This window comes from Narcine bancroftii, chromosome 7 (genome assembly GCF_036971445.1).
Source record: "Narcine bancroftii isolate sNarBan1 chromosome 7, sNarBan1.hap1, whole genome shotgun sequence".
Classification (NCBI taxonomy): Eukaryota; Metazoa; Chordata; class Chondrichthyes; order Torpediniformes; family Narcinidae; genus Narcine; species Narcine bancroftii.
This window is the reverse complement of record NC_091475.1, coordinates 35116459-35134132: the sequence shown is the minus strand read 5'-3', so window position 1 is coordinate 35134132 and position 17674 is coordinate 35116459. Positions and strand designations below refer to the sequence as shown.

At 42.4% G+C, this 17674-nt stretch overlaps 1 protein-coding gene and 1 long non-coding RNA gene across 2 annotated transcripts in view; one reads left to right on the top strand and one right to left on the bottom strand.

Annotated features, from left to right (window-relative positions):
• Positions 1-1822: 1822 nt before the first annotated feature.
• LOC138739831 (uncharacterized) lies at positions 1823-10321 on the bottom strand. The gene is made up of 3 exons (XR_011342465.1): positions 10229-10321; positions 9017-9181; positions 1823-2408 (listed from the first exon to the last, which is right to left on the bottom strand). It is a non-coding gene; the product is annotated as an uncharacterized lncRNA (long non-coding RNA).
• Positions 10322-17016: 6695 nt separating this feature from the next.
• wbp4 (WW domain binding protein 4) overlaps positions 17017-17674 on the top strand; it is a 30366-nt gene continuing 29708 nt past the window's right edge. Inside the window, exon 1 of the mRNA XM_069889571.1 lies at positions 17017-17121. Within this exon, the coding sequence (XP_069745672.1) occupies positions 17120-17121 (2 nt within the window). The 5' untranslated portion in view covers positions 17017-17119. The remainder of the gene's footprint in view (positions 17122-17674) is intronic.

The following is a 17674-nucleotide window of genomic DNA, read 5'->3' as shown; positions in this document are numbered from 1 at the left end:
AAGACTTCCCCAACATCAGTTGCATTCTTCCTGCATCTAAATTCTTGTCAGAATTTTAAATGTTTTTGTACTGACAATAACCACACTGGCAGTGTGAGTATAAGACAGCTTTAATAAACTAATATGTACACTAAGGTCTTGTCTCTCTGCAAGACGAACCTGGAAGGCTTGACTGTAGCTCTGGACAGCTTTATATACAAGGTCACCAAGATGACCCCTGGTGACCTAGTGGTGTAATTACATATCACCACAGTTTTAATGAGATCCCTTCTCATGTTTCTAAATTCCAATGAATCTATCCAATCTTTTTTCATATATCTGTCTTGCCATCCCAGGAATCACTGCACTCTCTCAACAGCAAGAATGTCCTTCCTCAGATTAGGAGACCAAAACTATACACAATACTCAAGGGATGATCTCACTACGGCTCCCACAACTTCTGTAAGACATTTCTGTTTCTGTATTCAAAACCCAACAACACCTTTTTGGGTAGAGCTAGGCCAAGTCCCAGAGAAAATCATAGGTAAAGAATTTCCACAGGACCCAGAGTTGTTCCTGTTGGGAAACATCATGGACATAAGGCTTACGATGAAGCTGTCCAAATTTCAAATCCAATTTGTGTTGATAGCCTTGGTGGTAGCCAGGAAGTGCACAGCAGTTACTTGGAAGTCAGACTCTCATCTGGGCATTACATTTGGAATATGGAATTGCAGAGCAATGTTCTCTTGGAGAAAATTACCCATAATCTAAGGAAAAAGTATGAAACTTTTCTTAAAATCTGGCAACCATACCTGCAAGGATATAGTGCACCCCCCCCTCTTTGTCCTTCCTCTCTTGGGGTGGGGGGGAGTCGAGATGAATGTAAAAGACCTGGAGGATGGGCATTGTTCTCCAACAGACCTATGGTTAATGTGTTTTTTTTCTTTCTTTTTCCCTTCTTTTTCCTTTTTAATTTGTTACTTGTGTTCAATTAGTGGCGTCTTGTTCTTTAAGCGATTTTGAACATTTAAATAAAGAAACTTGCATCAAAAGGTAATGTGTTTTTTGTTGAGGTGCAGAGGGGGGATAAAACCAGACTCAGCAGAAGTATATATACTTGATGAATGTGATTGTTGTATTGTGAATTATTGGAACCGTCTGAGTTTGGAAAAATTATAAATATTCAAAAAAACCTAGCAACAAAGGCCACCATCTATTTCAGCAATTAAGAAAATGTCAGTGGGATAACACCTGTATTGACCCTGTATCCTTTAATCCTGATGCTTTGGCTAGATAATCATCTTGAAGTAGCAGGGGAAATAATTACAAAAGCGCCTGCTTTTTTTATTTAAGGAATAAATTGCACATTTGCTCCAAAGCAGATGTTGGGCGTCAAATGCAGAAATTAGGATGATGTTTCTGATGTAGCCTTGGATTAACATCTCATCCAAAAAATATTAAATCACAGCATTTTTAGTCGTAATTATTATCAGGCAACTTTCTCGGCATCATAAATGCTATCTTAATGATTGTGGATCTCATTTAAATACTTCTATCCACTTTGCGACCTTTTCTCTTTTGCTTTCTGTATTTGATCTCACATTGCATTAATATCCCCTTGCTAGCTAAAACGCTCTGTTCCATTGAGGATTTCACAGTGTGGTGGTGAAAACATCCTGCTGCACGAGTGTACCTGATTTACTATGATCAGCGACACATGACCCAGGCCACTGATTGCAAAGTGACCAGTGCTATGGCAGATGATATTTAACAAGTGAAAGGTGGACATCTGGAAAATGAGAAATAATAGTCATTTGCATTTTGAGAATTTTTATTTTGTCATTTATTGTCACATGTACATAAGGCAGTGATGGGTTGTTTTGCAAGCAGATCAGTTAAATATCCCATACATAGTACAAATGAGACCTAGTATAAAAGTTCAGAATTGCAGAGATGGTTCAGTTTGTAGGCAGCAAGGCAATATAATTTTGAGCTTCAATCAGGAGTCTGCTAACAGCCTGGTTATGTATCATGTCACACTTGTGGCTTTTCTTCCTGATAGGAAAGCGGTGGCAGGGTTGAATGAGTCTTTTAATATGTTGACTATAGGAGAAATAGATGGAGTCAATTGGGGGAGAGGGGTGGTTGTGAGATGGTCAGAGTTGTGTTCATGACCTTTTGCAGTATGCACAAAAATCTGATGTTGTACAAATTGTCTTGCCAAAAAAATTCACCCCATCAGGGTTTTCCAGATGATAACCCTCTTTCTTTCAGGTCACCACAGAGTTCCTTTTTGTTTCCCTTTTTTCAAGCCAGCCATTTTCTCTTGTATGGGCCACAAGGGCTTTGACCAGGCTGAACTAGAGAACTCACAACCCGTCTTCAAAATGGAGTTTTTCCACAAGCTTGCCAGTTTGTCATGTTCCAGTCTATTGGATATAGGGGTTAATTAATCATAGAAAATATGTAGAATATATGCTTATGTACTATTCATTTTGTATAAATGAATCCAGTACTATGTAACAATTTAATATTTATCTCATGGTGAAGGGAAAGAGTAATGTAAGTAAGGGGCAGTCACAGTATGTAGCAAAATTGGCTGATTACAGTAGGTTTAGAATTGCCTGCTCCCAAAATACAAAAGAGAGAATATGTATGAAACAATTTAATAGGAAGGCAAAAGGAGGTGTTGATTAGCACAGGAGACAGACAATGGCCAGACAAGAACAAAGAGAATCCTGACAGAGACTGTCAGAAACAAAGAGAATGGAATAACTCAGTAAGAAGGCAGAAGGAGGTGTTGAGTAGAACAGAAGAACATGGCCAAATGAGAACAAAGAAATAATTAGAAATATCTGGGGTATGAATTGATTTCTGATCAAAACAACAGGATATTCTGGCCTTGAGGATTAAGATGGGAGCTCTTACACCCCAGATATCTGCAGAGCAGGAAATTACTTGTGATAAATCTTATGCAAGAAATCTAGCAAAGAAAGCCAACTTTTGTTCTGTATGATAATGAGATCTAGCAAAGGAAGCCAACTTTTGTTCTGTATGATAAGGTTGAGCTATATAAACTGTAGAGACTGGACAGTAGAGGTCAGTCTTGGGGAATAGCTCACTGTGCAGGTGACCTATGAACTAATGACTGAACCAGAGCTCTGTTAAGCTTTATTCTTATGCTGTGTAATAAACTGATTGTTGAACCGAATACCTTCTCCTATCACTTCATTCAATGAGCACGCTGGACTCAGACGACACATAGACTAAATTGAGGGTAGGGTAAAGCCAGAGTCTGACAAGTCCCAGCTGCTGTTGAACTGTAATACTGTAGAATTGAATTTTCTTTCTCTCTATCTCTCTCTCTCTCTCTCTCACACACACACACACACACACACACACACACACACAAAACCACATGACCCTCTTAGAACAACAAACTGCACTCAATCTTCTGAGTTTGTTCATCTGTTGTTTTCCAAAACAATAATCCATTATTCCACAGCATGTCCAATTAACACTGTGAGAGATGAGTAAAACTAATATGAAAATATGAGAGATGAAGAAAGCTAGTATGGATATATGTGTAATGAATAAAGCCAGTACGAATAGGATAAGGGTAGATAATAGAATGTAGGCTAACGACCAGTACATATCCAAATATTTAAAGGGACTTTCTGCCTCTCTATACGAATTAAAACGGAAGGGTTTATTAGCTCAAAACCCACCCCTGGAGCATCCTATTCATTTTATTAAATCTGGTGATTGGGTATATGTAAAAGCATGGCAAGATCACCAACTAAAACCTGTCTGGGACGGCCCCTATTGTGTACTTTTGATTACAGACACTGCAGTGCGAATGAAAGAAAAGGGGTGGACTCACATAGAACGAATTAAACAAGCTGCTGATCCACGGACTAAAGACATTGATAATCTACCCTCCACCTGGTGTGCAGTCCTTCATCCTTTTGAACTGAAAGTTACACTATGCCGGGAAAAAGTGCTGTAATGTTGTTTTTACCATTTGCTGTTTTGTTTACTTGTTGGTTCCCAATTTTTGGGAAATCACCAAATTGCTCACAATATATTAAGTCCTCCTGGAATAGGGACAGCAGATGTGACAATTATTTACCTTTAGAATGCAGACAGGGCGCAGGTATAGAGTATAGTCATAGTGGGGTACCTTATTTAGTATGGGTTAAAATAGGATCCCAACATGGACCAGGAGAACAGAACGGCCCTAGGGGAGTAGACTTGGTTTTATTCCGGCCTCTACAGATATTAAAAAAAGGAGTTTTAAAGAGATAGCACAAAGAAGATAGTGGGACAATGACAGACAGAATGTTAGTCAGGAATGTACATGTAGCAGAGATAGAGTGAATACATATGCTAATGTTCGCAGACAAGCTGCAACTCACAGGTTAAGTGACAAGAAACACCCCTCCCCAACTTGGTCTCCGTAAATCATCCTTTGGGTCACAGAGACATTCGGAATGTTAAGAACCACCACTGTAAGGGGAGTTCCAGTTGTAAACGACGTAAGCTGCTCCAGAACACCACAGCTGCTTGGCATTTAAATCGTTTAATCAGACTTCAGCCTTGGAGATCATCACCAAACAGACAGTGATGGCCCTGACTTTATGGGCTGAAGAAAGACGACAGATTCGAGCCACAGTTCAACAAAACCACCTGGCTCTCAATTACTCGTTGGCTGCTGAAGGCAGCGTTTGTGAAAGACTGGTTAATGACAATGCTCACAACGGTCAGGCGGTTAAAGACACTTCTTCAGGAGTTCGAAAATCTTCCCATGCCCAGGTTCAGACTTGGCAACCTTGGTCCCCTGTGGGATGGACTAGACTTTTTATTGGTAACTGGAGTCTGATACCCACAGCCCTTATAGCAGCTGGACTCGCTATTCTGGCCATTATGGTGCTCCCCTTCCTAAAGACCTGTATGTAGTATTTAATTCAACGGACCGCTCATCAGATCACTATAACCCAAAGGATGTATGTTTCCCAAATTCTATCTGACGATGCTGAGACTGCAGTTCGTTTACTGACTCACTGGGAAAAAGACCAAGTTTACAAGTAATACATTCCAGTTGAGAATTCACGAAGCGTAGCTAAAAGAAAAGTGAGGATTGTGAGAGATGAGTAAAACTAATATGAAAATAGGAGAGATGAAGAAAGCAAGTATGGATATATGTGTAATGAATTAAGCCAGTACGAATAGGATAAGGGTAGATAATAGAATGTAGGAAGTAAAGTTTTAGACTGAATAAGATAAGGGTCTTCTAGCCTTAGAGAGAGTCAGCAAGTTCCACATATGTAATTAGTAAGCCTTAGACAGAGCATATAAGAGTAGTAAGCCCTGAGGGTTGGGAAGGTGTGAATAAGGACAATGACATGATGGGACACAGACAGGATACCCCCTGGTCCTCCAAGTTCACAGAAATGCCAAACTTATCCAGGAGACAGAAGAATGTTAGGGGGGGGGGGGGGGGGAGGGTACCTCTACACTGAAATGAACTGTATAAAAGTTGGGTGAGCCCCAGTATGTGTGTGTATTCCCAGGGTAAGGGGAAGCACCCAACTTTCTTTGTTCTCAATTTTTGTCTGGAGCAAATTCTGTGAAGGTACTTCTGTTTCTCACAAACACCTACTTGTGAAGTCCTTATAGGCTGTGATAGTACAGATTCTATCACCAATGTGTATATGTACAGATTGTTGTGTAGGATGACTGTGATTGCTGAGAGTGTAGCCACACCTACTGGCAGGTCTTAAAGGATTGCTCCTAGCCAGACCAGGTCATTCTGGACTGGTCAACCTACATGTAATGTGCTCCAGTCTTTTAGTTAATAAAAGCCTTGGTTTGGATCAACAAGTCTTTGGTTCTTTCGACGCGCTCTACATAGGCATCCTTCAAAGTTTTTCCAAAAGCACTCGGATCCTGGACTGTCACTTGAGCAGAGCTCTGCCATTTTAAATGAGATCTGTTTTGAAGTGTTATATGTGACCTACTCTTAAAAAAAACCTGTCACAATTTATCTCCTTTAAAACATATCTATATACAATATAAAATATAACATGATCTGTCACAGTATGCACTGAATTCTGGCTCCAAAGCAGCCTTGAAGATTTGGTTTGGGCTTGCTCTACAAGATTGCTCCTGGATTAAGGAACCCAGATTTAACACTGTGAATCCAGGGTATCATCTTCTGACTCCGACTTCAGATATAATCTAAAATCAGCTTTACGTATGGCTGAAGATTAATTTCCAGGTTGGAGAGCTTGCTTGGTGAGAAGACTAAATGAATATCATGAGGCAAAACTGGTAGAGCAGCTACATCACAGCTCCACCAAACAGGGTTCGATCTTGATCTCATGTGTTGACTGTATAGAGTTTGCATGTTCTCCCTGCACCTACGGGGGAGTTTCCCCAAGATGCTGTAGCAGGACCAGTGTCATGGGGGGTGCATTTGCAGCCCACCCAGTCCGATGCTGCTGCTGCCATACCCCAGGACCAATGTTTTCACCACCAGTCCAATGCTGCTGCCAATCCCGCTTCCCTAGTCTGATGCCACCAAAAAAAATCAATGCCCCCCCCCCCACACAGTTCCCTAATGCTCTCCAATTTATTCTGTGTTGTAACTAATCCCAAGTGTGTAGGTGAATGGTAGAACCTGGAGGGAGTTGATTGGAATGTAGTGAGAATAAAATTGGGTGGGTGTAGATGCATGTTTGGTGGTCAGTACAGTGTCAGAACCTATTTCCATGCTTGGTGAGCTTGGACATTTTCCTTTTTTCTCCCCCCAAACATCTGGTCTGGCTTTTAATAATGTTGAATATATTCTCTCTTAATGTTCAGGTTACAGTCTGTAGCTTGTCCATGATGCTAAATGTGTGCATGGGTGGGCAGGTTGGTAACTGAAAGATCCATTAACATTACACGAGAAGAGGTAAGGCCCAGGGGATATGCTACTTGCAAATTTTTCTTTGAAAAGGAGGAAGAAAGGTAGCCTTGTAGGTCAGAGGTGCTGGATAGATTCACTTTCTTAAAGTCCAATTTTTAAAAAAAATGTTGGTAATAACTGTCAATGTGCTTTTTTGGAAATTCAAACCAATTCAAGGTTTGAAGTTTTATCAACGGAAGATAGGTTCTGTAAAATTGGAACTGATTGGGGCTTGGCTTAATGTGATCCTTCTGATCTGCCATGTTAAAACCAAGACATTAATTAAGAAGTTTAAGGATAATTTAAACTGTGGCTCAGCTACTACAACTTGCATGCCACATTTTTAATGTCATGAAACTCTCAAGGTGCTTCAAAGACTGTATCAAACAATACATGCCACTGAAATAATCAAAGATGACCTAAAGCATTTTCAAAGATGTGGGTTTTAAAAGTAAAAACTGGATAAGTGACCCAGGTTCAATCTTGACCTCTGGTGTTGTCTGTGGGATTTGGATGATCTTCCTCTGACTGTGTACATTTCCCCTGGGTAATTAATTGGTAGGTTATTTAGTGCAGGTAAGGGTGGGGGGAAATAGAAAAAATAGGTGAGGAGGATGATAGGTATGTGGGGTGAGAAAAGTTTTCAGGGAAACAAGTGGAGAAATGGGATTAATGGGAATCACTGATGGTCAGCATAAACATAGATTGGTAGGCTGAAATGCCTCCTTGTCATTTGGAAGTACTAGAAAGAGGAAATGCAAGGTGAAGATGCCAGAAGGGATTTCAAGAACTTGTGACTCCTCAGATAAAGGCATGGGTTCCAGCCAGATGTGCAACAATTTTAACAGAAAGTGATTGAGGAATAAGTTATCTTGGAGGACACCAGAACTGGTGGAGGTGACATAGCTGTGTGGTTATAACTGATGGCAGGGATGGAGGTGGAGTGAAACTGTAGAAGGTAGAATGAGTGAAGCAGTCAGAAATTATTTGAAATAGGCAAGTTAGCAAAGGTGTTGATAAGGGTGTCAGAACCAGTGCAGAGAAGGAAATTAATGAAGCAGAAATTTTTGGTCCAAAGTTTGTTGCAAGATTATATACGATGCCAAAAGTGTAAATTTTCCAGTGGAACAGGTGAAGTTGAAGGTAAAAGTCCAAAGTTTGTAAAGAGCCTGGAGAAAGTAAACTGGGGCTGGCCAAGACTGAGTGCAAAACATTCTCAACACATGCCTGGAGTGTAGGATGAGTAGTTGAGTGAGCATGTGAAAGTGCTCTCCCCCACCCCTGTTTGGATTGGCAAAATATTCTATCTTGACGATTTCTTATGTTAATTTTCAGTGGTAAATTAAAATTACATCAATTTATTAAAAGATTCGCTAAGGGTAAAACTTGAATGCAATTGTTTAATTATCATTTGTCATTTGAACTGCTTTACCTTACTGCAACAAAAACATCTGTTAACACAAGTAGCTTTTAATTTAGAATAAAATTAAGGTTCTTATTCCTTTTCCTAATTCAGTTTTGGGGTAACCTGGTTGACATCCTTTGACTTGAGATAAAAAATGCTGTAATCAGGTGCTATTTCAGAATATAAGCATGTAATGTAAGGGACTACAGCAGTCACTGATGTCTCTTTCAGATACAATGTCAAATCCCATGGCACTTCAAGAAGCTGGACCAGCTGCACTGTACCTGCAAAACAGATTAACTGGATCTGATGTGTGCGATTTGGAATGCCAGGCAGCACACACAAAAGTTGCAGTTTGCCCTGAGTAATACTGACTCCACTTAATAAATGAATCAGGGTCCTTTTGTTGGGACATCCTGCAGTGAACATATTTAGATGATGCATAAATAATTATGAGACATTGGAATGCAGGAGAGAGATTGGAAGTCTAGTGGCATGGTGCCAAGATAACCATCTCTCTCTCTCTCTCTCTCTCTCTCAACATCAAAAAATGAATGAAATAATTGGCTTGACAAGAGGGAGATAGAGTCCTTACCCCTCCCTGCCCACATTAATGGCACTGAAGAGGAAAGAGTAGAGAACTTCAAGGTCTTAGAAATAAATCTCTCTAATGAACTGACCTTGGACAAGCACTTTGACATAACAATCAAGAAAGTGCCCAGCGCCTCTTCTTTGTTAGAAAGCTCAGGAAGTTCAGCATGTTCCCCTTGTGCCAAATAACTTCTACAGGTTAACCATCAAAAGCATACTTGCTGAATGCATCACATCATGGTACTGGAGCTGTTCTGCTCAGGATTGGAAAAAGCTACATAAGATGACGAATGCAGTTCAGAATATAAAACAAACTACCCTCCCTCCATGAACACTATCTACATCTTCCACTGTCCAGGAAAGGCATCCAACATACAGAAGGACCCAGCACATCATGGGTATTACTCTCTTCTTCATCCTCCCATCAGGGAGGAAATCTTAAGAATATGAAAACATTCATCAGTTTCTTTCCTGCAGCCATTAGGCTCCTGAATGAACCACAGAACAATGCTCTTATTGCATTCTTTAGCAGGGCAGGCAACTTTTTAAAAAAAAACCTCAAATTCTACCTTGAGCCACAAGTGCTCTGTGATTAGTAAGGGATTGCTGAAGGTGGAATGTGAGTGGAAAGAAAAAGTTAGAAAAACCACTGTTTTAATTGTACCTAATTGAATCGTTATGTGCATGGTTTCACAGCTCCAAAGGAAATGGGCCAATGACAATTTTTCTCAAGCAAAATATTTCAGTGACGATTGGTCTAGAGAGCAGTGGTTCTCAACCTTCCCTTCCCACTCACATATCACCTTAAGTAATCCATTACCAATTGCAGAGTACTATGGCATAAAGAATACTTGAGGTGGAATGTAAAGTTTTTAGAAAATGTTGCTGTTGTGAGTAAGGAAACAGGTTTGGTAGGTCTCAAAGCAAGGACTCTGAACACAGTTTTAAAGTTGGGAAGGATTTTAATTACAGAAGGCAAGTGTGAGAAATGGTAACTGATGCAGGACACACACACACACACACACACACACACACACACTCACACACACACACACACACACACACACACACACACACACACACACAGAGTTTACAGCAGCCATGTGAAAGAAATAGCAGGCAATTACGAACAAACGTGGGAACAAAATAGACACACATGCATACAATGAACTGCTACATACAATAATCAAGGAAAAATCACTACTATGCCCCACCACCCCTTGATTCAGTGTAGGCCCAGCTCTATGCTACAAGGGGCACTAATTAAATACTCTCAACCCTTTTAACAGTGCGCATCTTACCATTTCTTCAACACCCTTTTCTAGGCCTGGAGTGAAGCAGGGGGGCCCAAAGCTTACAAAGAGAGAGAACAAACAACACATTGCACCTTTGTAGTGCTGGAGGGACAAGCCCAGATCATTTACCAGGGGCCAATGTCTTGGTGGCAGGAGGGTTAATCTAATTACAACAGCCAATGGCCCAAGGCCAAGTACAGGCAGGCTGGAGAGTGCAGGCCAGGTCATTTACATGGTGCAAGATGTGCACTAATGGGTGGGGCGAACCAATCCTTGATTGGTAGCTGGTGTGTCCTCCAACTAGGTAGGGGGCAGTGCTGCCACATGACAGCCACAACCCTTCCCAATACAGTTCCCCACCCCTTTAGCCAGAGGATGGTGAATCTGTGGAATTCATTGACACACACATGGAGATGTTGAAACCATGGTAAGACTGTTTTCAGGTTGGTATGGTTGAAGTCGTCAGCTACAATCATGGAACCATCAGGGTGGGACGTCTGGGCTTTGCAGATAGCACCGTGAAGCTCCTTATGGCTTCATCATTAACTGAAGGCAGAACATGAACTGCGGTAATTATCGTAAGCAAGAATTTCCCCCTAAGCAGATAGAAGGGTCTACACTTCACCATCAGGTATTCTATCTCTGCTAAGAAGAAGGTCTTTACAAAAGAGACATTTTTGCATTGGTTTTCACTGATGTAAATGCACAGCCCTCCTCCTAGAGTCTTTCCAGAAACAGCTACGTCTCTGCCTGCTGAAGGAGATAAGGCCATCAAGATGGATCACAGAGTCTGGAATGGTGTCCTGAAGCCACATTTCTGTAATCACCAGACCACAGCTGTCCTGCAGATCTCAAAATATTTAACAGTAAGGAATACTGGTGAAGAAAGCTACTTGGGACACGTCAACAATCAAACTATTGACTCAGTAGTTCAAGAGTAATAATTTCTTTATGCACCTACCACAGGGTGAATGGAACAAGCTGCCAGAGGAGGTGGTTGAGGCAGGTATTATCACAACTTTAAAAAAACATTCAGATGGATAGAATAGGATTAGAAGGATATGGACCAGTGTGGATGGGGAAGGGAGATCAGCACGGACAGGTTGGGCTGAAGGGCCTGTTTCCACACTATAACATCATCTGAAATATGATCCACACCAACCTGAAACCTGTTCTACCATGAATCACACCTACCTGAAAACTGTTCTACAATCTTGGAAGCCAAGCAGGCTCAGGACTGATCGCCAAGGAACACCAGGTTCTGCAGGTTTCTGTGAGGGCGCTGGACATTCGACCACCGTTTCAACAGCATGCTCACTTTGCTACCAGAGGAGAGAATATTCTAGATCGGGTGTATACGGACGTCCCTGATACATTCAAGGCCTCTCCTCACCCCCACCTCAGTTACTCAGATCACATATCCGTCTGCTAAATTTGCCATACAAACTGCTGGCAAAACAAACTAAACTGGTTTGATGGGAGATCAGGGAGTGGGCTTGGGGAGAGGGTTCAGAGCAGTGTTACAGGACTGCTTTGAGACTATGGACTGCAGCAGTTTCAGGGAGGTGGCCACCTGCAATAGCCTGTAAACATCAAGAGGTAGACAAGCTCAGTGACAGGCTACATTTGAAGATGTCACCGATATCAAATGCTGTACAACCAGGGATAACTAGAAATCATGGTTAGACGCAAAGGTCCATGCATTTCTCAGAGCTTGTGATATTGCCTTCAGAACAGGAGACAAAATATCACTAAGATCAGCCAGGACTGAATGGTCCCATGCAATCCAAAAGCCAAAGCGAGAGTACACACAGGAGATCCATACACAGAGGCAACAGGAGTCACATGTGGCAAGGGATCAAAACCATAACAGACCACAAGACAACCTTGCAAGTCAAAGACAATCCTTCTGGACAGATTGAACACTTTCTATAAATGGTTCAACAAAAAGAACAGGCTGATGTCGATGAATGGGCTCCCTGCATATTGTTAGGTAAAAACATCATGAGCTGGGAATGTAGAGGGAGTCACCCAGTGCTGGGCCGTAACAAGATGCAGTTGTGACCTTGTACTCTCAAGATAAGAGTGGGGATGACAAATTGATGTGCAGGAGGCTAGCAGAGAGGGATAGCAACAGTTTATTCATTGGACAATGTCATGGTATGATAATTTACTAAGTACGTATCCTAAGGTATATAAAAAACACCACTTGCTGATAACGGCAGAATGCGCCTTCTCCAACTAACACTGTTAGTTGCAAGTGTTACAATCCGGCAATAAAGAACAAAGAACCTTGATTTCGACTCAGTCTGGTGTTTGACTCACTCATTCATGAACAAAGCAAACCTAACAATAGCCACAGCCGAGGTGAGGAGAATCCTATCCAAGGCAAACCCACGAAAGGCAGTGGGACCAGATAACATACCTGGTAGGGTACTGAAGGACTGTGACAATGTCCTTACAGAGATCATCAATACATCACTACAGCGGTCCATCATCCCTGCAGATTTCAAGACAGCCACCATCATCCCGGTACCAAAGAGGTTGACAGTAACAGGCCTCAATGACCGCCCAATAGCATCAATGACTACCGCCCAGTGGCACTGACCTTCATCGTTATAAAATGCTTTGAGCATCTGGTGATTGAAAGCATCAAAGTGCACCTTCCAGAATCACTGGATGCATTTCTATTCGCCTACAAATGGAACAGAGCAACTGATGATGCTATAGCCTTGTCCCTCCACTTCATCCTATCCAACCTGTTAGTGGATATCAGCTCAGAGTTTAATATGATCAGAGGCTCGTGGGGCAGCTGTCCTTACTGGGATTCAACACCCCTCTCTATAACTGGATTCTGGACTTCCAAATGGAAAGTCCACAGTCTGTTTGGGTGGCAGCAGAATGTTGAGCATTGGTGCTCCTCAAGGGTGTATGCTCAGCCCACTCCTGTTCACACTACTGTCCCATGACTGCAATGCCAGATCCAGCTACAATAGAGTCATCATTTGCAGATGATACAATAGTAATTGGTCTCATCCACAACAATGATGAATCGCAATACTGTACAGAGGAGAGATGATATGGTACAAAAATTATAACTTAAGCCTCAAAGTGGACAAGATAAAGGAGATAAAAAGTGGACTTCAGGAGGATCAGGGATGATCACCCTCCACCACAGATTAATAGCTCAGTAATGGAGAGCACCAAGTTCCTTAGAATCCACTTAATAAGTGACCTAGTCTGGACAAGAAACATATCCTTGTTGGTCAGGAAAGCACAACACCAACTGCACTTCCTGAGAAAAAACTGAGGTAAGCAAGGCTACCAGCTACCATCCTGTCAACTTTCTACAAGAGCTCTATCAAGAGTGTCCTGGGCCGATGCATCACTGTGTGGTATGGTTGCGGTGGATCATCAGCTTTGAGGTCAATCTACAGAAACATAATAGCAACAGAGAGGATCACTGGGGTCTCCCTCCATTCCCCCTCCCCACCACCATCGATGGAATTTATGGGATTTATCAGAATCATTGACTAAAGAGGGCTCAGTATGGACCCCTACCACCCGTACACAGCATCTTCCAACTATTTCTGTTGAGAAAGAGATACAGCCGAATCAGAGCCAGTAGCATGAGGCTCAGAAACAGCTTCTTCCCATGGGCAGCGAGAATGCTGAACGACCGATGAACTACATAAATAAATCTTCCATGACTCAACTATTTATATACATTTATATTACTATTTATATTATTTATATACTATTTATATACTATTTACTATTTATATACTTTTTATACAATTTATATATACTATTATTATACTATTATTTATATACTATTTATATTTATATACTATTTGATAATAAGTACTGTACATAGGTTTGTATGTATGTGTGTTATGTCCACATGTGTGTTTGCAGTGCATTGCACAGGACTGGAGAATGCAGTTTTGTCAGGTTATACTGTACAATCAGATGATAAGTGAACTTGAAGTAAGACACAAACATGCTACAAATTCAGCAGTCATTGGCTGGTTCGTTTTTGATTCTTCCAGTTATCTTGACTACACCGCCCTTTGGTCAAGATGTAGATAAGTGACCAACATGGTTTATATGCCCACAGACTTCCACAGTTATTATGACTACACCACATTCTGATTGGCTTCCTGAAAGGATTCCATTCTCTCAGTTTCTGTAGTGCTATTACTTTCATCCTGGTTATGAGGCTTTCCACACCAGTGATTCTGAGATCTCTTCCTTTTGCCTTAATTGTGGCTTCCCCTCTTATTTTATTCAGCATGCAGCCTCTCTCCTTCCAGCCAGAGCAGAGATGGTGTTCCCCTTGCCCTCACCTTCTATCTCACCAGCTTCTGTATTCAACAGCTCATCCCCTACCTCTAACTTCCATCAACTTCCATGAGGTTCCTTCACCTGTTACATCTCCGTCTTCCCTCTCAGCATTTAGAAGAGACTAGGATTCTATGGTTTGTGCTTCTTTCTCTCCCTTTCCCATGACACTTTTCCACACATCTGCCAAAGAAGCAAAACCTAATCATTCACCTTGTCCCTTCCCAGGGACCTAGAATGAAGCAAAACTTCAACCTATCTTTTTCTATCTAGTGCACAGCATTTGGTACTCACAATTTGGTTTCTTCACTGGTGACACCAACTACAAATCGAGTGATCACTTTACAGAGCACCTGATTGATCCACTGGGGTAATCCTGAGCTTCAGTCATTTGTAACTTTAATTGTCCATCTGATTTTTACAGTTGTTTCTGTCCTACACTGTCCCTTTAGGCACAATGAAGCCCTCTGGACTTGACATTGAACTTAACAATTTCAGATAATTAGCCTTTCCCATTTGTGTCAGAAGTGGTCAATTCTGATGCAATGTTGCGTGGCATTAACTTTTATTTTCTCTCCGTGGACTCTGCCCTGATCTGGTGGGTGCTACCAGCGTTATCCTCTTTCAGATTTACAAATGCTTTGCTCTTCACCTTTTTTTCTCACTGCAGCTTGACACAATTTATTTGCTAATTTTTCCAATTCTGATGAAGGTTTACTGATTCTGTTTCTCTCCACAGATGCTCCCTGACCTGACATGTATCCCCAGATTTTTTTAAATGTTTTTATTGTGAATAACTGATATTTTTGAGAAATATAAGCGCTGCAAGTGCTGGAGTCTTGAATAGACAAAGAATTGCTGGAAGCACTCAGCAAGACAGATAGCATCCACGGGTTAGAAATTATATTGTGCTATTTTAGAGGAATGATGAGCCATTTGGCCCTCTATAGTTTGCAGTTTGGTCCAGGGTAGTACAGTGCGACATCAGTTAATGCTGCTATCTCACTGCTCTGGTGCTGTCTGTATGAAGTTTGCACGTTCTCCCCTCATCTCAAAGATATGCTGGTAAGTTTGTTGTCAGTGAAAATTACTCCTTGATGGAGGTAAGTGGAAATTGATGAACATGTGATAGAGAATAAGCTGGGGTGTAGGAACAAGGAAATAATCAAGGGGGATCAGATACACTCCCTGGATGAGCCCTCCAAAATGTGCAGCTGCAACATTCTCCCTGATCTGTAGTGCAACTTCTCTATCCCTTTTGCGTCCCTCTTTATTTCATCTGAAACACGTAAATCACAAGCACTGAGCTGCTTGGCCTGCTTTTTTATTACCCAAATTTCTGTTTTCTGAAAACATTTTGACTCTCCCTGTGGATGCTGTCTGAGCTGGTAAGTTCCTCCAGCAATTCTTTGCTCAAGTTTCTGAAATGGCTGCAACTTTATAGTTCTATGCAGAAATCCAGGATCTAAACTCATCTGCCTTACCTGTTATACCCCTTGCACTGAAATAAACACGATTCAGTCCATCAATCCTGCTTGGTCTTTTCAGACTTACTTGACCTTAAAGAATGCCAACTTGAATTGTTAATTGGACCATTTGCTTTCCATGGATGTTACCTGACCTGCCGAATCCCAACAGCTTCTCTTTGTTTATGATAACTTGATTAATTTCCATGCTGTAATTAGAGGGTAAACAGGAATTGGGGCGCAGTGGGATTGGGGTAATAGAGGATTGGCAGAGAAGTGAGGTAATTAGGAATTGTTGGTGAAGTGGATTTGGGGTGGTGGGGATTGGGAAGGAATGAAGGGGGACTGGGTAATGAGGGATTGGGGGTGACGTGGTGATTGGGGTAATGAAGGATTGAGTTGCAGTGGGATTGGAGTAATAGAAGATTGGCAGAGGGGGTAATTAGGGATTGTTGATGAAGTGGGGATTGGGGTAATGAGGGATTGGGGTGAAGTGGGTATTGGATGTGATATGGAAATAGGGATGAGGTGGGGTTTTGGGGTGAGGTAGGATTTGAGGTTAAAATGGGGATTGGGGATGGAATGGGATTTGGGGGTGTGGGGATAGGGGGTGATGTTGGGATTGGGGATGAGATGGGTATGATGTGGGGATTGGGGTGATGTGGGAATAGGGGTGAGGTGGGGTTTGAGGATGGTGGGGATTGGGTGTGAGGTAGAGATTGGAAATTAGATGGGGATTGGGGATGAGGTGGGGACTGGGGAGGGTGGTGGGATTGAGGGCAAAGCGGGCATTGTTAGTGAAGTGGGGATTGACGGTGAGTTGGGATTTGAGGGTGAGGTGGGAATTGGGAGTGAGGTGGAAATTGGGATGAGGTGAGGATTTGGAGTGAAGAGAGGGGGGAGTGGGGATTGAAGGGTTGTGAATGACAGGTGAAGCGGGAGGAATGACGGCATCGCGCTGGGCGGGCTTGCGCTTGATGACGACAGCACGCAGGGTGACGGTGGCGCGGTGCAGACACGGTGCAACTCGGGCTCTCCGCTTGTGTTTTCCTTTAGCTCCTGAAGTGAGGCTGGTTGTGCGGCGGCGATGTAAGTGAATAGGATGAAAGCTGCCAGGTTCGGTGACCGTAGGTCGTGACACGGGCTCCTCAGACGGCCCGTCTGGACGGCGCCTTGTCGTTGGGCAGACGAGTGAATCTGCGCAACGCGAGCACCGCGGACGGACGGACGGACAAACGGGCGGCGCTCGCGTGCGGTATCCGTCACACTTCCCGCCTCCTGCCATCTTCCCTTCGCCAGCCTCTCCCACCTTTGCCCGGCCTTCTCCTCCCCACTCCCCCTCTTTGTCCGGCCTTGCCCCACTCCCCTCTTCCCCCCCCCCCTTGCCTTTCCTTCCCTCCCTCCCCCTGCCAAATCTACCTACCAGTGGAAGGAACAGATTTGACATTACAAGGTATCATCTGATGGAATCAGACTTTTCTGCATCAGGTTTGCGTCCTGCGATGTAGGTTGTCAAAATTAGAAATTTAGGACTCTGTGGCTCTACGTGATTGACTTCAAAAGAGTGGAACATGATCTAACTGAAAAGCACAAATCTCTTGACAAGGTAGATGCAGATTTTATATATTCCCTGGCTGAGTTG